The sequence below is a fragment of the Metarhizium robertsii genome (assembly GCF_000187425.2).
Source record: "Metarhizium robertsii ARSEF 23 chromosome Unknown MAA_Scf_4, whole genome shotgun sequence".
Taxonomy (NCBI): domain Eukaryota; kingdom Fungi; phylum Ascomycota; class Sordariomycetes; order Hypocreales; family Clavicipitaceae; genus Metarhizium; species Metarhizium robertsii.
The window spans coordinates 980,151-999,670 of record NW_011942182.1 but is presented as its reverse complement, the minus strand read 5'-3'; the positions used below and the strand labels follow the sequence as shown (position 1 = coordinate 999,670).

Sequence of the window (19,520 nt, the reverse complement as noted above, 5' to 3'; positions counted from 1 at the left end):
TTCAACCAATCCTTGGCTCATGCAGCCAAAGAAAGACCAACTCTGCAGGTTGATCTAGCACAGGTTGTAAACAGCTCTTAATTACGTAGCGTTATGCTCTATTAATATCCGCCTAGATGGCCGTCCAGCATCCTCGACAATTCCACCTGTTTCAAGACGAGCGGCTCCACATTTGAAACCAGGCACAAGTCACAAGTCACCAGCCCACTCACGTGTGTCCTTGCAATTCTCCAAGCTTCATGTAAACCCTAACTGCCTCTACTCACCGCCCTTCCCTCCCGTCCTGTCAGCCAATCAAAATCCCGCACGACTCCCAAGCCCTGAATTTTCTCGAAATACCTCTACGCTCGTCTGCCCGCAAACTCCAACCGAAGATCCCCATCGCCAACTGAACACCAGCGACCACCGCCGCCATGGGTACGTGAAAACACCATTCGATTAGCCTGCGTATGCGAGTGAGAGAGGTCACTGCGTCAATTACATCCTTCAATATGCGAAAGGAAATTGATTGCGTGCCTCTTCTTGCGGTCGAGAGCGCCTCCCGGTCGAGAATTTTCCACCACAAAAATTGTCAATTTTCTCTGCCAACTACGTTCTCCTGAAATATGGATGCGATTGGGCTGTTTGAGAAGAGACGATTTGGAATTTTTCTCAACGCCGGGAGAAGACGGCTTTCTTTTCAGAGCATGCTTGGAATAAATGGCTGACGATGGAAAACTTTCTCACCTTCAGGTATCGATCTTAACCGCCACCACGTCAAGGGCACTCATCGCGAGAACCCCAAGAGCGACAATGTCTACCTCAAGCTCTTGGTGAAGCTCTACCGCTTCCTGTCCCGTATGTTGCTCTCTCCATCCCGAAGCTCCTAACAACCCTGTGACTTGGAGGGCATGATTTTTTGGCGTCCAAACACCAAGGTCTCCACGAGTATGGGAAGCCACATCTGACAGTTTTACAGGCCGTACGGATGCCAACTTCAACAAGGTCATTCTCCGACGCCTGTTTATGTCCAAGATCAACCGCCCTCCTGTCTCGCTGTCCCGCATCGTCGCCAACATCAACAAGGAGGGTGAGAAGCGCACCGTCGTCGTCGTCGGCACCGTCACCGACGACAACCGTCTCTTGACCTTCCCCAAGGTCAATGTCGCTGCTCTGCGATTCACCGCCACTGCCCGTGCCCGCATTGTCAAGGCCGGCGGCGAGGCCATCACCCTGGATCAGCTTGCTCTGCGCGCCCCCACTGGCAGCAACACTCTGATCCTGCGTGGCCCCAAGAATGCTCGTGAGGCTGTCAAGCACTTCGGCATGGGTCCCCACAAGCACAAGGTCAGTTTCTTTTATTTCTCGATGCTCCGCACCTCGATTCTTTGGGTATACCTGGTTATAGTTTTTTGCATGAGCAGAAAATTATGAACACCAAAGGTTGTAACTGCCCGCCTTGAAAACAGCGACTAACTCCCCTTGTAGAAGCCCCATGTTGTCTCCAAGGGCCGCAAGTTCGAGCGTGCTCGTGGCCGAAGACGCTCTCGCGGTTTCAAGGTTTAAAGCGGTTAGGTAGATGGAACGGAGGTGAAAATATCCTGTGGTCTGTGCCGTGTGAGGTGTGCGGCAGCGAATGGGAAGGGACGCCGGTTAGGCTTAGTAAATGGATCTTTGCATGGAACAGGCGCGCCTTGGTATCTCACGACAAAATACATGACTTTGCGCATGCTGGCTCTCAATTCGAGTGTGATTTTTCTCCGTGACCAAATTCTTCATATGTTCTCCACGCAAAGTGTGGTGTAATCGTCTCAATATCTTACACGACTGATACTCCCTGTGTAAAGTCTCACTCGTACAGCGAGAAGTAAAAAGTATTTAACCAGATCAGGTATCTGGCTATTGCGCTCTATATTATCATCTAATATAGTATATTGGCGTATGTTTCTTGGTAGGTAAATATGTATTGATACAGACTGTACATTGCCCAAGCAAGCTATCATACAAATGTTATACAGAGTCCTCAAAATCAACGACAACACCCGCCCTCCGCTTCAAGGCAATAAAATAAGCCTCCTTGCTCTCCTGTGCAACGTCAGTCCCATCAACATACAAGACGAAAAACGGAACAATAGACAATGGCGATTAAAACTCACGCTTCTCGAAGACTCGGGCTTCTCCCTAAACACCTTTGCAAACATCTTCTTCAGCCTCGCCTCAAACTTCTTGTCCTCGCTCCCCTGGTAAAACTTGCACACAAAATGCCCACCTGGCCTAAGGGTATCGCTTGCAAATTGTAGCGCCGCCGCACAAAGGTCCTACCCCTGTCAGCTCCTCTATGTTCGACATGTTCAAAGCAGAAACCCGAGTCCAATTCAACAAGAAAAAAAAGGACACTCGGCTCGCAACGCAGCCCGAAGAGACATACCATGCTCCCTGCGTGGTCTCGAAACGCAACACCACTCGTGTTCATCAGCCTACGATACGGATTGGTCAACGTGTTGGACATATAGCCAGAGGTTTGATCCCAGGGTGCTGACATGTCACTTAGAACAACCTAGACACCAAAAAAAAAAGTCAGCTCAAACACATGAAAGCAACACCAGACACATGAAGCACTCACATCCACCGACGCCGACGTCCCATTCCCCTCCCGCTCCTCGGAAGCCCGTCTCTCGCGATCAATATAGCTCATCGTCTCCCCTTCTTCCCCCCTCTCAACCTTCTCGACAGGCCTCCCCGTCCGGGCGATAAACTCCCTCACAAGCCTCTGCACACCGGGCGACAGAAAGTCCCCCTGGAAAGTGGCCACGCCGCGCGGCGGCTGCGCGGGAATCAGGTCGATCCCAATGACCCTCCCGTGCGGCCTGGTCCGTTCCTGCGCGACCTACGTTATTAATACACCACCATTTTTCACACCAAATAGCTTCCAGTAAGAAGGGGCCGGTTCACATACTTGCGACCAACTGCCCGGCGCGTATCCCTACCCCGCCGTCAGTGACTGAAAGTAAACTCGCGAGACACGGCCTTCATACCAAATCGACAATAGTCTGTCCGGGCTTGAAAAGCCTATGCTTGGAATCCATCTGCAACGCATTAGACGATATGTTGGTGGGGGGCGCGGTGTAGATTACCTCGAGGAGCTTAAAGGCAGCTCTGCTTTTCAAGCCTTGGACTTTTGCTCCTCGCGAGAATGCGTCCCTTACTTGGCGCTGCTTCCATCGCGAGCTGGATGACGACCAGCGGAGGTCGGCCTTCAGGGTGGATGTGGCTGCTGCGAGACGGCGAGAGCTGGTACACTGGCGGGAGCATAGGAGGCTCAGTATCCGAAGGGGTTGTCGAGTGGTCATTGCGAGAGGACTAGTGGCGCTGGACCGATCTCAGCTGCCTAGATTCTATATCCTGCTCATTATTTGAAGTTTATCATGGTTTGGGATTGAGACGTAGTTTGTGGTTCATGTGTGATGTTGGACTCGGTATTCCATGAAGAGTCTGGCTATCTTTACTCTCAGTTGGATGGGTTCTGATGTGGGTCTACTAGACATGCCAACTCTAAAGTGGTTACCCTGAACAACTTCCACAGTCTGTGGCAGAACATATTCGCCCACCAAGGAACCGCTAATATATAATCTATAATAAGACATGTTTACCCACAAAAAAGTATACCTTAATTTTTTATAATATAAAGCGTGATAGCCAGGTACCTGGCCTGGTCAAATACTTCTTGTCTCCCACCCTATGACCTTAGCAAATACTAGGAGCACAACCAAATGCCGACAGAAAAACATGAAGAAGGAGGTTGAAAAATGACCATGCAGTCAAATGACTGCTCAATAATATTACAATACGCCTATTGAAACCTATTCCCATGTCCATATATTCATAAAACAAAGAACACCACTAATGCAAGCCCAATAATGCACATCCAATTACTCCAAACTCGCTCTTGCACTCATCCAATCATGACACCATCAAGTTACGCTCAAGCCAAGAAGCTAGCGTTGACACCTCTCCGATCCCTCTTCAAAGGTGAGAACGAGGAGCCCGCCGCGAACGCGTTCCTGACGCCGCCCCCGAGAACGGTTCGCGTCCTCCTGCCAGTGGCAGGTTGAGGCTTGGGTTTGGCAATCGCTTCGCCATCGTCATCGTCAAACAACGTCGCATTTGCAGCACCCAGTAACTTGCGCTTCTTTTTCTTGACTTCTCCTTCTGGTGCCTTAGACTGCAAAACAGAGGTTGCCTTCTTGGAAGCAGCGATAGGAACATTCTCCTGGTCTGTGCTGGTTGAATTGTCGGCGGACTTTTCGACAGAAATGTCTGGTATTGACTTCACTTTGGGCGTTCCACGAGTTTTCATGACGCGGTTTGTCTTTGCGGGAGTGGACTCGGCGAGAGGCGCTGGTGCTGCCTTTGGCGGTCTCCCACGAGTCTTTTTGGGCTTAGCTGGGGATTTGAACGAAACAGTAGATTTAAAGGAGACTTTGGGCTTAGGAGCGGGCTCCTCCTCGTCCTCTGATTCTGAAGGCGGTCCATGATCAGCTGGCTCGTCTGGCACGGGATCCGGATCAGCTTCTGCGGATACATCATGGGACGACTCCTGGCCAGATTCATCTGTGAGTGATTTGTTTCGATTCAAGAATGGCGTGACTGAGAAGGCCGATTTCTCCCCAACAGTAGATTTGTCTGCTCCACGCTTCCTCGTTGGTCTCTCCCGCGCGACAATGTCATTGCCTGGCGTCTGAATCGTGATTGACTCAAAGTTCATCTCTGCTGCAGCACGACGCTTCTTTCCAACGTCAGCTGTCAAAGCAACAGCCTTCCTAGGCTTCTCCTCGCCTCCGCGGGGAAGAACGTGCGGCTTGTCGCAAACCAGCTCAGATTGCGCGTCCTCTAGCTGCTCCTTTACCCCCTTGAGTTCAGATTGTAAAGCCTTAGACTTTTCTTTCAGGTCGGAGATACGCTCTTCCAGTCTTTCGTTTTCTGCGTTTGCCGAGGCTAACTCTCGCTCGTGCTCTTTCTTCATCTTCTCGCGCTCTCGTTTCTCCGCAGCGAGCTTCTGTTCGGCTTTCTCCAGCCGCGACTTTAGCTCTGTCGTTGCGGCGTCATCATCCCTAGATTGTAACCGTAGTTTTGACCGCTTTTCATTCTCCAGTTCCACTTCGAGAGAGTCTAGCTGTCGACGGAGATCGTTTCTCTCGGCCACTGTCGCTTGGAAGCTGGTGAGTTGTGACTGCAAATGCTCCAATTCCGGCTTGATTCGATTCAGTTCCCTCGTCAATGCGAATTTCTCTTGCATGGCCTTTCCAGAATCCTGCATTGTGCCGTTTAATGCTTCTTCAATTTCAGCCTAGAAGACGTTAGTGAGTGTGACTGAGACCCCGCAGCCATCATCGTCTCGCCATACCTTGAGGCTGGCCCTGTCGACATCTTGCTTCTTCAGCCGTGCCTCTTGGGCACGAATTATCTGCCTGCTGTCATCTAAGTCGATTTTAATTTGATCAGAATCTCTGATAAGTGTGCTAATCTTGAAGTCTTTCTGGCCAAGTTTTTCGCGTAGACTGGCATTTTCGTCTCGCATCGTTAATAGCCGCAACTGCAAGAGTCGAGCTTCTTCGTCGCGGGTGATGGATTCAGTCTTGTGCAGGGCATCTTGCCTGAGCAATTCAAGTTCGTGAATGCGCGCCAGGCGCTAGAACAAGTTAGCATTTGCAGCCCCTACCAAGTATGCAGAGACAAAATGCCAGTAAATGCCGTACCTCATTTGAGTTGCTGCCCATAGTTGCTATATTTTGTGTGGCCTCCCAGGCAGGCCAGACTCTCTGGGTGTGAGAAACGCGGCAAATGAAGACTTTGAACGCAAGAATGTGTGCTCGTTGGCTGCAATCCCCGTGCAACCTCTGTCATATGGGTTCGGTCCCCAGATATAGTCGTCTGTCGTTGTCGACCACGATCTTGGTGGGTGATGAAGCTGGCTGCTGGTGGCCTTGGGCGACTGTTGGGTGGTCCTGTGTTTTGCTTGGGCATCCCGCAAAAGGAGTAAACATGTTGCTGTTTTCAGCCTAGCGTAACCGTGCAGCCGTTTGTTCGGAAATAGCGGGGTGCACGTGATGTCTCCATGGCGATGGCTGACTAATCTAGCGTATACCCTGGCTGGCGAAGTGTGGCGTCTTCTGTGGCTAAGCTCCTGGCCAAGCCACCGTTACCAGTCCACTGTGAGGACACCTCAGCTTCAAGTTCAATGTTGCAGACGGAGCTCCGTGAGCTTCAACTCCCTCCCCAATCACTGCTTCTCTCACAAGCCCAATTGGCAACAACGACAGTTTCACTGCTGTCCACGATGCTCTTCCTGACCTTACTAGCTTCAGCCAGCGCGCTTGTCGCCAGTGCATTTGCCGCCGAGCAATCCACCGAGGAGAGATTCATCAAGTTCAACCGTCTCGCCCGTCTCTCGTCTCCCCTCCAGCTCAACGATGTTTCGTACAAGTCACTGACGAGCACACCACGGGATTATTCCGTTGCCATTGTCTTGACGGCCCAGGACGCTCGATTCGGGTGCCAGCTTTGCAGGGACTTCAAACCAGAGTGGGAGTTGATCGCCCAGAGCTGGGCTCGAGGTGATAAGCAACAAGAGTCTCGGCTGTTCTTTGGTGTTTTGGATTTCACTGAGGGCAGAGAAACCTTTTTATCGGTATGGAAGACTGCCGGCTGAAATTCATGGTCTACAGCGTTAACATGATGTTTGTGCAGCTCGGTCTTCAAACAGCTCCCGTCTTGATGTTTTTCCCTCCTACGACAGGTCCCCACGCCGTCGCTTCTGCCGAACCCATTCGCTATGACTTTACCACTGGGTGAGAAACGATAAGAATGGAGTGAATTTTGTCCACGGTAGGCTAATGAATGAACTGCGCAGACCTCCCGCCGCTGAACAAGTCCGAAATTGGTTGGCCCGCCATCTTCCTGGCCGCCCTCACCCTGAGATCAAGCGCCCTATCAACTGGTTGAAATGGGCGTCTCTCTTCACCTTTGTGGCTGGCGCCGTCACCGCAATGATCTCTGCGTCACCATATATTCTTCCTATTATACAGAACCGAAATCTCTGGGCTGCTGGCAGCATGATTGCCATTCTGCTCTTCATTAGTGGCCACATGTTCAACCACATTCGAAAGGTCCCTTACGTCGCGGGAGATGGCAAAGGCGGCATCACTTACTTCACTGGTGGGTTCCAGAACCAACTTGGGCTTGAAGTCCAGATTGTTGCCGCAATCTGTAAGTTCCGACGGCAGTGTTCTTCCATTGTGTGGAGTTCATGATCTAACCTTGTCTTTGTAGACGGTATCCTGAGCTTCTGCACCATCGCACTTGCCACCAAGGTCCCACGCATGACCAGCCCCAAGTCGCAGTCCGTTGCTGTACTGGTCTGGGGAGCCGCCATGTTCTTCATCTATAGCTTCCTGCTCAGCGTCTTTCGCGTCAAGAACTCAAGCTACCCATTCTCACTGCCACCATTCATGTGAGCGCACAGACCAGAATGCGACTCGGCTCACTCGCCATGTTCCAGGTTATTCAGGCAGAGTTGGTGTGGTGCTGCCATTGACATGTCTCTGCAGAATCATGGGTTCCAGGTGCAGATTCAGGGCCAGGGGCCACCTCGATTGTATGTAGAATGTACATTATCAGTACCGGGGGCGCTGACTAGACACCATGCGAATTTATACAAAGGATGAATAAAGAAGTTTCACACCTCTTAGACCCGCTGTCGCACCCCTTTTTTCGACATCTCTGTTTCTTGCGTGTTCAAGAGCTGTGCATACTGTAGTGGCAACAAAGGCGATCACCGAGCAAACTGTGAAGGACTCGGTAGAAATCAATGTCTTGGCATTCAAGCTCTTCTGCCTTGGGTTCACATATATTAAGCTCCCTACCTGCACTCGACTTTATTTTTTAATTGCCCACCAACAAAGTGTCAAGCCAAGCATACACTGGGAGGCACAAAGCATTTTACCAAATCAGGTACCTAACTACCGCACCCTCTAGTATGTTGGCGTATACTTCTGAATAGGCTAACATATTCTCCCATAGACTGTACAGTCTGCAGCAAGACCTGCTTGCCCGAGATTGAGTTATTACGGCATCCGAACGACGCAGCGTGCGACCCTCCTCTTGTCGCAAAGCTCACATCATGTCGCCGACCACCTCAACACCAGATCCGCTCGACGATTGCCGGTGGACCATCTCGGGTCCACTACGCAAACTGCCTATTGAGACGCTGCAAGCCATTCTTGATTTGCTACCAGCCCGCCCTCTCCTCGCTCTGTTATACGCAATTCCCCCGTTTGAACGAATGGTTGGCTCTCGACATGTTGCTCACATTGAGGAGGATGGCATTTCTATCCTACATCTTCTTGCGGCGACTAGTGGCAAAACCAGGGCTTTGGACGTAGCATTTTTGTACAAAATGCTTGCCAAAAGTCCTGTTGACGCAAACCCAATATGTCAACAGCGGAACAATCCATTGGCCCATGCAATATTTTCAAAGAATGAAAAGGCGACGGAGGCACTGTTGAAGCGAGAAGAGGTCGATGCAAATTCATTGTTCCCTCTTCTCGAATACCAGACTCCGTTAATTTATGCCATTGAACGGGAGGAAAAAAGACTTATTGATCTCTTACTCGATGCAGAAGGCGTCAATGTCGCTAAACCAGACCTATACGGGAGAACACCGTTGTCGTATGCCGCCGGGAAGGGTGACCTGGTGTTGACAAGACGGCTCCTGCCGCGTTATACCGATACCGACATAGGGCACATTGACGACGATGGCAGAGAAGCAATATCCTATGCTGCTTCTGCTGGGAGTAAAGAAGTCGTAGAGCTTCTGCTATCTCAGAATGGGGTCAACGCAAACCAGAGAGATAGAATGAATCGAACACCACTGATGTGTGCCGCTGCTGCTAGGAGTAAAGAAGTCGTAGAGCTTCTGCTGTCTCAGGATGGGGTCGACGCGGACCATGAAGATAACTATGGTCAAACGCCACTATCAGAGGCCGTTGAAGCGAGGAATGAAGAAGTCATACGGCTACTGGTAAACCCTGATCTTTACAAAGGCGGGAAAGATGACTATTGTGCAACACCACTATCATGTGCAGTTGCAACGGGTGACGAAAACATCGTCGAGCTGCTACTACCAAGGCCTAATGTTGATGCAAGGACAAGAACCAGCAGCAATCAGTGTGCGTTGATCGAAGCTGCCAGGTTTGGCTCTTCAGCGGTGGTAAAGCTGCTACTATCGCAACCTGGTGTTCTCGCAGACGAGCCAGATATCGATGGTCGAACGCCACTGTCGTTTGCTGCTGCGTACGGACGCGAAAGCGTCGCAAGGTTATTACTAGAGGAGTATTCCGTGAGGGCTCACTCGAGATGCCGCGACAACAGAACGCCCCTAGCCTATGCAGCTGCGTTGGGAGAAGTTGAGATCGTGAATTTGCTACTGGATCATGTCAAGGAAGAAGACCTCGAAGACATGGATTCAGAATTGCTAGTACTACTAGCACGGGAATTGCCCAGACTTCTCGCACCGAAATTAGTCCACGCTAGCAGGACTGATGTAAACTATGCTGGCAACGACGGATACACAGCGCTATTCTGGGCCTCCCGATCCGGTTCGACGCCATTGGTAGAGCTACTACTTTCACATCCGAATATCAACATAGACAAAACGTTCGAATATTTCAACACGCCACTACTGGAGGCCATTCAACAAGGCCATGAAGACATTGCATTGCTATTAATCAAGCGCGGCGCCCACTGCGAGAGAGGCCCTACTCGACTGCGCGACGAACCAGAAACACCACTGCGTGCTGCAATTCGATGGGAGCGAGAACGTGTTGTAGAGCAAATACTGCATCTGGGCGTTAGCATGGAAACCGAAGATCCCCTCTACGAGCTACCACTGGTCTATGCTATAGAAAACAAAAACCCGCGCATCGTCAAGCTGCTGCTCGACTATTACAGCAAGAAGACAGACGAGGCCACCTCGGATCTCCGCGTGGGCCTGCACCGCGCAGTCACATCGGAGCAACCACAAGCCGTACAGATGCTGCTCGGCCTGCTAAATGGCCGAGTCCCCAAGCCCGAGGGCTTTCTACTGGGAGAGTTGCCAATGTTATCCTGCTTGTTGGGAACCCGATTCCCTTGCATGCTTCACTATAGAACGGATTCACATTCGATGCGATGTTCGGATGCACAAAAGCTCGTCGTCCGGACGATGCTGGGCATCAAGGACGAGGAGCTCACCAACATGGATAAGAAGTCCCCCTTCTACATAGCCCTACGCTGCCAAGTCTTCGTAGCACAGATGTTGCTCGATCGGGCTGATGGAGGCCCGGATTGGGACCGTTACCACTTCCCCTGGCCAAAATCGAGGAGCGCATTTGCCAAGTACGAGAACATCGTGAGCAAACTCCTCGACATGCGCGATAAGCAGACGGCTCAGCTGCGCCGAGACAACCTGACGGTATTGCCTTGGGCTGCGGCCGACCCCGAACTTGAATCTTATTTCAATATTGTCTGGTATTTGCTGCACGCGCCGGAACCCGTTGTCAATATCGTCGATGTGATTGGATTCACCGAGTTATTATATGCGCTAGGCGTCAACTTCGATGAAGACATGACATGGTTATATATGTATGATGAGCAAAATCCATGAAGTGAAGGTGTGGCGAGGGTATTATGGGAGGAGAGTTTAGAGCCAGGCGGGACATGACGAGACCCGGCTGCCGAGGGAGAGGCAGGAAGTATTTGACCAGACATGGTGCCTGGCCGTCACGCTCTATACTATAATGTCAATGTTATGGTATAGTAGTGTATACTTCTCTGTGGGCAATTATGTTCTGCCACGGACTGTATTGGAACAAAGTTCTTCTGTTTTTTTCCTTTTTGCTTTTTCTGTTATGAAATCGCTTGCAGACTAGATTGGACAATCACTTGCACTCTGTTTTTAAAGTTGACATTCGAAAATCACGTACGCTCTCTTTTGATAGGCCAGATTAGAAAATCAACCACACTCTTTTTTTGAAACCTCACGCACGAGTATTCCGCAAAGTTCAAAAAAAGTCGAGTTCTTTATTGGAAGAACATGCCATGCCATGCCCATGCCGCCTTCAGAGGCTTTGCCTAACCAGCAGCAATGCGTCGTACGCCTCGTCGGACAGAGTTCATTGTGTTCTTGTTCCCCGTTGATATTTGAATTTTTTTCTTCCTTCACCTATCAAATAAGAGAAAAAAAAAATTACAAACCAAGCGAGGATGAAGCCAGCCATATGACGCCCCACCATGATCTACCATTCTTTCCACTCGATGATGCCTCCCTGTCCTTTGCCTCCCCGGTTCACTCATCAGAAGCGTTTGTTTCCCATTTTGTCTCGCGCTCTCTCTCTCTTGTCGTGCGCAAACATTACACTGCGTTTCTTTGCCAAAATTTTCTTGTATTTCTTTTCTCTCTTTTTTTTAGGTTCTCTTAGCCCTAGTCTTTAGTTACAAAGCAGGTAAGGGAGCTGAAGAAGAAAGTTTTCAAGAAATTTATGCCCTCGACATGACGCCCCAAGCACGGATAATGTTGTCAGTGTAACCAGCGAAGAGAGTCTGGCCGTCACCAGACCAGGCGAGGGAGACACACTCGGGCTCTCGGCTCTTCTTGCCAACGGCGGTGAACTCGGGCTTGAGCTCGTCGACCTTGGACTTCTTCTCGAGATCGAAGATGATGATGCTGCGGGGGGTGGCGGGGCCCAGCCAGTATCGGTTGGGGGAGAAGACGAGGGCGTGGATCTCGTCGTTGGCGTTGAGGGAGTACAGGTGCTTGGACTCGTTAAGATCCCAGAGCATGGTGGTGCCGTCCTTGCCACCGGAGGCGCAGAGGGAGCCGTCGGGGGAGATGGTGACGGTGTTGATGTATCCGTTGTGGCCCATGTGGTCGGTCTGCAGCTTGCAGCTGGAGAGTTCCCAGACCTGTTTGTTTCATCACTTGTTAGCGAGCCGCAATCCCCAGTGCTGGTCGACCAGGGCCAAGACGCAGGTATTGTTGAGATTTTGTGTAGCACCCCCACGATAAAACCAGGGGTTTCGTATGAAAATCAGGCAAAGGTGATTAGTTTGTCTCATGGCCAGAAAAGGCTCTGAAGTAGCAAATACTTGATAATTTTGCAAAACATCATGTGGAAATGGGGTACGTCTGTTGGTTTCCTTGCGTTTGGCCCTGACCAGGATAGCATTCTTCACAACTCTGCACACAACATACCTTGACAAGCTTGTCCCAGCCAGAGGAGACAATGACGGGGTTCTGGGGGTTGGGGCTGAATCGCACGCAGGAAACCCACTCAGTGTGGCCCTTCTCGGAGATGGTGAACTTGCAGTCACCGAGGGTGTTCCACAGCTTGATGGTTCGGTCGCGGGAACCAGAGACGATCTGACGGTTGTCGGCAGAGAAGGAGACGGAGAGGACGTCGTTGGTGTGGCCGACGAATCGTCGAGTGGTGGTGCCGGTGGCGAGCTCCCACAGGCGGAGGGTCTTGTCCCAAGACGCGGACAGGGCGTAAGCACCATCGGAAGAGATGACCTGTTCCAAACGCATCAGCCAAGTGTCCGTCACATAGCCCATCGCCCTAGGCAATAGGTCGAAGCATGGCAAGTCCGCCGGGAATAACATACGCAGTCCGAGACAATGTGGGAGTGGCCCGTCAGGGATCGCTTGGGGTATCCGTACTGGGTCTCATCGCGAGTGAGGTTCCAGATGATCAAGGTCTTGTCGCGGGAAGCCGACAGGAGCATGTTGGGGCTGCAAGGTGTCCAACGTTAGTGTTTCGTTCCATCTAAGAATCGATATATATTTTCGACTTCGAGATGAGGGTTGGCCAAAAGGAAAAACGAGAAGTCATCGCACATACTTCTCCATGGAGGTGGCCAAGGAGGTGACCCAGCCATTCTATTGTACCAAGTCAGTATTTCCGCTGTCAATCAAAACCGTCGCAAACTGTGCCTGTCCCATCTCTCCATGCTGACATAGAAAAATCGGAGCACATATGATGGTCCCAAAACCGACACAGACTTTGCTTCAATGCGACGGGAGACAGGGCGTGTGGGAGGAAAAACGTACGTGGCCCTCCAAAGTGCCCTTGAGGATCAATTGTTCAGCCATGGCGACGTAGACGAAGGCGGTGCAACGAAGATCGAGAGTTGCAGTGAGAGGGGGAGGGAGAAAGGAAGTCTGAAGGGTTTCGCGAGGGCTGGCTCTTCTGCAAAACCGGACTGGGTCGCTTGCAAGTGGTCTCGGTGGCTCGGCTGAAATTGGGATATTTTTTGTGTGGGTGAAAAATTAGGGCCGCCGCATTGCGAGTTGAGTAAAGTGGTCCCGCAGGTACGTGGGTACTTGGCCAGTGTACCATCTTGCTGGGGCGCTAATATTAGCTTACATCCAAGTGTTTGTACCGAGTAGCTACAATGTTGGTGAAAAGACTTGGAGTCAACGCTTCTCCTAGGATACTGGTTAGTACTTAGGCACTTTTGGTTCTGTGTAATAGTAAGATTGGCTTATTGCGATCAATTAGTCGGTGCTACGAGTCGCAGTGACATGTCCTTGTTTGTCCATACCGTATTAACCTTTTCAGCAACATCACCAACTACGACATCAACAATACAGCATTAACAGGCATGGCTCAGTTTCTGATAAAGAAAAGGAATACTAGTACAATTGAGTACTCCAATATATAATGACTATTGCTCGCAAGACCATCTTGCAAATGCAACTCCCAACTCCGAGCCCAGCAACCTGCGCACAACCCAATATATATCCCATTCCCAATTTATCAACGCTTGGGGTATCATAACGGTAAAATTATCTGCGGCACCTGTATCTCGAGCCGTCAAAACATCTTGCTCGATCAATAGTCATACATTCAACCCGCCTTGCCGGGGCAACGTCCAAGTGCAACATGCCTTGTGAAAGCAGCACATCAGTTGCCTTTCGAAGGCAATACTGTCAATCGCTTGCCTATCCGGGAAACCTCCTTTCGCGAAAACACGGCGTCGCCGTTGACAATCATGCTATGATCAGCAATATCAACATTGTCCGTATTTTCCCCACGATTTTCAGCTCCCATAAAGCGTTTCATGGTTAATTCCCACAGCCGGAACCGTTCTTTTCCCTGTACATCCTTTTCGACCAAGTTCTTGGCCTCCTTCTGCTTCCGCATCTTGGAGGCCCGAACCAGCCGACGCAGGGCATCTTCACCTTGCTGCGCTATTCTTGCCGCTTCTTCTCGTGTCTTCTGGGCATCTCTCGCGTTCGTGTCCTCTTGTGGGGTAAACTTATAGGTGTGGCGGCTAGGAAAGTCAGGGAAGTTGGATGGGATGTAGCTTTTTGATTTCTTGTCGGGCTGACCACTAAGCTCAGGGCCAAGGAGGGGGAGAGTCGTATATGCATCGTCGTCGGCTACATGAACGCTTTTGTACCTTGGAATGTAGGCTTCGGCGGGTAATGGATTCTTTAAATGGGGTTTCAGTGATGAAACTGGTAGGTTAAACCGCCGTAAAACAGCTTCAAAGTCCATAGGTACGGGATGGTCGCGGCGAGAAGAGAGAGCCAATCTTTTAGTCTCCTCAATTATGGACTCGAGATCTGGGTTTGTGTCAGTATGGTATCAATATGATATATGTTGACTAACGAAAACTAACACGTCTCGACGAGGGCTGTGAAGCTCTCCATGGCCTCCGGCGTAGCAGAAGAAAACCCGTCATGTTTCAAAACCAAAGCTATTGAACGTTGGATGCCGGTCCTTGCGTTGGCATGATGTGTGGGCGCAAAGGACTTGACCGCCATGACCTCGTTGTCGTCCCTGGCCTCCAGCATGTCGACAGAGACGATGTCATCTTGGATACAATCAGGATGTGGCCCGCTTAGCCTACGTCGCTTGGAGCTGCCATCCGAGTCCGACGGAGAGAGGCTACGTTTCGATGACATGATGCAAGCTCTCGAGAGACTTGTAGCCTGTAGGTGGGTTGACGAAGGAGGTTCTCAGCGGGAGCTGTGTTTGCCAGAGGCTACGCAAGTTCTTCAACCGAAAGGATGTGGACCGACTCAAGGTTGTGCATCTGAGGAGGATATGGAAAGCACGTCAACAGCATAGAGGTGTTCAGCAGTGCCTCTTGTTGAGGTTATAATGGATAAGGAGTAATGGAATCAGCGGGCGACTTGACTAAGCGGTGGTGATGCGACGAGCTCTAGGCCTGCACACTCGGCAAATGCTCGGCTTATGTCAGGGATGCTGGAAGCTTAGGTACCTTAAAGGTACCTACTGTACTTAGGTCTAGGTACTTAGGTACTTAGTAGTTGAGGACATGCAGCCACTTCCTACTTAAGTAAGTAGGCACTGAAGTAATACTCGGAGCAGCCAAAACCTTCCTTCTCCCGCAGGAACGGTTCGCAAAGAGAAAAAAGTCAAAAGAGCAGGCGCTACAATGCGTACGGCGAGATCTTTGCCAGGCAATCTCAACAAAGGGTCCGGAGACAACAATGGGTACCTTGCCAGTTAGGCGTCAAGGTTGCTCGAGTGCACATGTGACCAGATTCCCTGGCGCAGCGCCTTCTGCACCTTAGTCTGTGCCCCGTCCTTGCTTTGCTTGCTACCCGGAACCAGGCGAATCAAGTTTCAGTTGTGATTTTGAAGTCGTACAGTCCGTCAAGCTTGGACTATATGCCTGTTTGCGATTGGATAACATTCAAGAATTTCTTACCGGCTATGGAATACGTACTTGCAGCTGTTGGGCATATGGTATCGCATTGACATACGGCATGCAGTTGATGGTCCCTGTTCCATGTCTGGTATATATTACTATGTTGCTGCCGCCCCGGCGGGCATGTCGGTGGCTCCCTCTTGGTAGGGCCTGGAGAACGCCATCCTATCCTCTTCATCTCCAATCAGCATGAGGAAGGCGCCTACTCTCTTTGCTCCTTCCTTCCTAGCTGCCAGTCTGTGCAGCCACTCGGTATACAGAGTGCCGACCACCGCCAGTGCCTACTAGAGACTCCGTAGTGTTTTGAGGACTGACAACATCACTCGACCACAAGATCGAAACGAGTGGCACAAATCCTGTTGCCTTGCCCAACGCCAACAATTGAGAGACGGGCCTGCCCATAGCCGCAAATCACGTCGCACTATTTGCATCACTTCTAGCGGGTTCAACCCCAGGTGGCTGCCACAAGTCCTACGCCGATTGTGCCATCAAACTCAATATCCTCCCTCTTCTCCCGCAGACCGCCGTCAATGTCTCGGTAGCCAACGTCCAGACGCCAGCAGATGCGAGGTACTCCCCAAGGGACAAGGGACCAAGTGCCGACCTCGTACTTGGTTCTGGTGACAGACTACCGAGTACTCCAAGACCGGTGGCTCAGAGTCTCCACTCCATGGCGTCGAAATGCGCTGATGGCCACTTCTGTCACAAAACATATGGTTACTATACCTACAGAGACTACTCCGTAGCCATATTCTTGCTCTTGCTATTCAACTGTCCAGCCCGGTGTAATATACTAGCTCCCCTAGCCCTCGCGGAACACCATGAAGCTGCCTCTAGGGAATTTACATCGGCGACAAAACTAACTCTAAAGCTGTCGTTGTCTGGAAGCCATCAACACTGAGCTAGCCTCGGAAACCTGTCACCATACGGACGCTACACGTTTATTCTTGCTGGGAGCTGCACAACGCACCCCTCACACATAAAAAAAATTGTTGATATCTTCGCTGAGGAATCCGTCGTTTTTGGAGGCACAGACTTCCAAACTGACAGCATGTTTTCATTCGACAAGGACCTTCTGCCCAAGATCACCACTAGGAAAGCTTTGATCCTAGTTGATTTCCAAAACGATTTCCTGGATCCTGATGGAGCCTTACCTTGTTCGGACCCCGACGGGTTCATAAATCGCGCCGTTGAACTAGTTGCCAACTTTCGTGGCAACGGCGATATTATTTGGCTTCAGTCGCAATTTTCAAGTCCTGTATTAGTGGACCATGAGTCCATCATTGTTTCCGATGCACCACCGGTGACGAGGCACCGAGGACGTCGAAGCCGAGGACGACATGCTGCTCCCGCCTTGCCTCAGAATCCAGATGAGCCATTGGACCCCGAGGCTTTCCTAAGCCACCCAGAAGCTAAATGTGTAAAGTCATCATCATGGGGAGCTCTAATGAGCCCAGCTGTGGAAATTGCGGTGAAAAAGGGAGACACCATTCTGTCAAAGCCTCAATACTCTGGTTTTAGAGGGACTCAACTCCTTCTGTTGCTCCGGGCAAAGATGGTCATGGAAGTCTACATCTGCGGATCATTGGCTAATGTAGGAGTCTACGCCACTGCCTTGGATGCCGCCGGCCATGGATTGTCAATCACCATTGTCGAAGACTGCTGTGGTTATCGCAACGAACAGAGACAGCTCGCGGCAGTACGAAGTCTGATCGAACTCACAGGTTGTGAGATTGCATCTTTGGGAGAAATACTAGAAAATCTTCAGCCCAAGAGAGCTGCGAAAGCTCCTATTCCAGCCGGTAGAAAGCCAGACAATCGCATCGCGGTCGCAGATTCTCCTGATCTTGTGCAACACATGGCGGGCCTTCGGCTTGATGCTGAGCCCTCAGCAGTCAAGGTTGGCAATGGTACAGCCCCGTCACCAAACAGCAAGGCTGACTCACAGAGTGCCAAGCCGAAACAACAGGAAACGGCTGGAAAAGACAAGAAATTAAAAGAGAAGGTGCCCGAGGATGTGGAATCCCGCAAACAAGTAGTTGAAAAAGATGACCTTGGTTCATCCATCGCAGAAGCCACTGATAGACAACAAGAGGCATTATCTACCTATGCCAAACCCCACCCAAACATCATGGCCAGCCAACCAGTCACTTCCGACAATGACGAGGAACAACTTCTGCAAAAGGGCTTATGTGAGGGCGACACTGACATTATTGACAATGTCCTACATGAAGACTTAGCCAAAGACGCCTTTGAAAAACTACGCGATGAAGTGCAGTGGCAACGAATGCTGCATCAAGGCGGCGAAGTTCCCCGCCTGGTAGCCGTGCAAGGCGAGGTATCAAACGACGGAAGCATGCCAGTCTACCGCCATCCATCAGACGAATCGCCACCACTGCTGCCGTTTTCTCCCACGGTCCTAGCCATCAAAAGCGAAACCGAGAAATATCTCGGGCACGAACTAAACCACGTCCTAATCCAGTTCTACCGCGACGGCAAGGACTACATCTCTGAACACAGCGATAAGACCGTAGACGTTGTCAAGGGCTCATACATTGCCAATGTCAGCCTCGGCGCAGAACGAACCATGGTATTCAGAACCAAGAGACAGGGTAAGGACCCGTCTCGCGACGATGCCTCTTCTCCGGGAGACACAAGACGCCAATCTCAACGTGCACGGCTGCCTCACAATTCTCTATGCCGCATGGGTCTGAAGACAAATATGAAATGGCTTCACTCCATCCGGCAAGACAAGCGCGCGGAGAGAGAAAAGACACCTGCAGAATTGGCCTTCAAAGGCGGCAGGATTTCTCTGACGTTTCGACAAATCGGCACCTTCTTGGATAAAGACGAAACCAGCATCTGGGGCCAGGGTGCCACAGGAAAGTCTCGCGAGACTGCCAGACCCGTCGTCAACGGGCAGAGCCCGGAGGCCGTTGAGATGTTGAAGGCGTTTGGTGCGGAAAACAACTCTTCGGCATTCGACTGGGAAGAATGGTACGGCAAGGGCTTCGACGTCCTCCATTTCAGCAACTCCCCGCGCTTCTTTGCGTCCGCGGATGCGACATCCAACATGCGCATTCATCTAATGCTTGCTGAGTACGGCATCAACTTTGCTAAAGGCAGTATGGCGCCAGATCCAAAGAGTAGCAACACAGCACATGCAGCAATCCGCTTTGTCGACAATAATGCGAGCAAGTCTGTTGTAGACGGAGACGTAGCCATCATGCTGTACCTGAACTCCGTGTATGGACATGACAAGAAAGATCAAGCCGATCTCGCTCTCCGGTTTACAAGATTCCAAGGAGCGCTGAAACTAGGCGACTTGTGGAAGCAGCATGATAGCTCTACACCTCTGAGCAAGACCCTTCTCCGGGAACTAGGTACATGGGATGAAATGGCTGCGAACACGTCTGAAGTCGGCATGCCCGGTTCAACGCCTAGCCTTGCCGATTTTGCAGTCTGGCCTGTCCTGCACGCTATCGTGGACCAGTATGGTACCAAGGTGTTTGATGGAATGGGGGCTTTGAAGGGGTATTATGAGCGGTTTGGCGAGAGAGAGGTAACGAAGCAGGTTGTTGGGAAGTGATGCGTGCATTTTTGAAGAGATCTGATACCATTTATCTTGGCGTTTGAACAAACCAATGATCTTTGCTTAATGAATACTGTTCCTGGGACATATTTCGTCATTTATCACGGAGACCAGTGTTGTGGAGCGTGTTTGCTGACGACAGGTGATGGTATGCCAGTATACAGTAGCA

General features: G+C 50.9%; 8 protein-coding genes across 8 annotated transcripts; 4 read left to right on the top strand and 4 right to left on the bottom strand.

Moving 5' to 3' along the window:
* Nucleotides 1-413: 413 nt before the first annotated feature.
* On the top strand, nt 414-1,545 carry MAA_08234 (uncharacterized protein; the record flags this gene model as incomplete). Its single annotated transcript, XM_007826232.1, has 4 exons — nt 414-417; nt 733-837; nt 959-1,326; nt 1,468-1,545. The coding sequence occupies 4 exons, from the start codon at nt 414-416 to the stop codon at nt 1,543-1,545; spliced, it is 555 nt and encodes a 184-aa protein (XP_007824423.1).
* A 444-nt stretch (nt 1,546-1,989) lies between these two features.
* On the bottom strand, nt 1,990-3,329 carry MAA_08235 (ribosomal RNA methyltransferase MRM2; the record flags this gene model as incomplete). Its single annotated transcript, XM_007826233.2, has 6 exons — nt 1,990-2,064; nt 2,136-2,297; nt 2,408-2,536; nt 2,603-2,866; nt 2,936-2,962; nt 3,015-3,329. 6 exons carry the CDS (start codon nt 3,327-3,329, stop codon nt 1,990-1,992), a joined length of 972 nt encoding a protein of 323 aa, XP_007824424.2.
* Nucleotides 3,330-3,961: 632 nt separating this feature from the next.
* MAA_08236 (viral a-type inclusion protein) lies at nt 3,962-5,756 on the bottom strand (the record flags this gene model as incomplete). Its single annotated transcript, XM_007826234.1, has 3 exons — nt 3,962-5,326; nt 5,384-5,668; nt 5,736-5,756. The coding sequence occupies 3 exons, from the start codon at nt 5,754-5,756 to the stop codon at nt 3,962-3,964; spliced, it is 1,671 nt and encodes a 556-aa protein (XP_007824425.1).
* Nucleotides 5,757-6,316: 560 nt separating this feature from the next.
* On the top strand, nt 6,317-7,493 carry MAA_08237 (oligosaccharyl transferase; the record flags this gene model as incomplete). The annotated part of the gene is made up of 4 exons (XM_007826235.1): nt 6,317-6,667; nt 6,727-6,827; nt 6,890-7,245; nt 7,309-7,493. 4 exons carry the CDS (start codon nt 6,317-6,319, stop codon nt 7,491-7,493), a joined length of 993 nt encoding a protein of 330 aa, XP_007824426.1.
* Nucleotides 7,494-8,158: 665 nt separating this feature from the next.
* On the top strand, nt 8,159-10,681 carry MAA_08238 (Ankyrin repeat protein; the record flags this gene model as incomplete). The annotated part of the gene is made up of 1 exon (XM_007826236.1): nt 8,159-10,681. One exon carries the CDS (start codon nt 8,159-8,161, stop codon nt 10,679-10,681), a length of 2,523 nt encoding a protein of 840 aa, XP_007824427.1.
* An 872-nt stretch (nt 10,682-11,553) lies between these two features.
* MAA_08239 (WD40 repeat 2) lies at nt 11,554-13,165 on the bottom strand (the record flags this gene model as incomplete). Its single annotated transcript, XM_007826237.1, has 5 exons — nt 11,554-11,979; nt 12,269-12,586; nt 12,679-12,805; nt 12,915-12,952; nt 13,124-13,165. 5 exons carry the CDS (start codon nt 13,163-13,165, stop codon nt 11,554-11,556), a joined length of 951 nt encoding a protein of 316 aa, XP_007824428.1.
* Nucleotides 13,166-13,979: 814 nt separating this feature from the next.
* Nucleotides 13,980-14,986, bottom strand: MAA_08240 (bromodomain associated domain protein; the record flags this gene model as incomplete). Its single annotated transcript, XM_007826238.1, has 2 exons — nt 13,980-14,644; nt 14,701-14,986. The coding sequence occupies 2 exons, from the start codon at nt 14,984-14,986 to the stop codon at nt 13,980-13,982; spliced, it is 951 nt and encodes a 316-aa protein (XP_007824429.1).
* Nucleotides 14,987-16,810: 1,824 nt separating this feature from the next.
* Nucleotides 16,811-19,348, top strand: MAA_08241 (isochorismatase; the record flags this gene model as incomplete). Its single annotated transcript, XM_007826239.1, has 1 exon — nt 16,811-19,348. One exon carries the CDS (start codon nt 16,811-16,813, stop codon nt 19,346-19,348), a length of 2,538 nt encoding a protein of 845 aa, XP_007824430.1.
* Between the last annotated feature and the right edge of the window lie 172 nt (nt 19,349-19,520).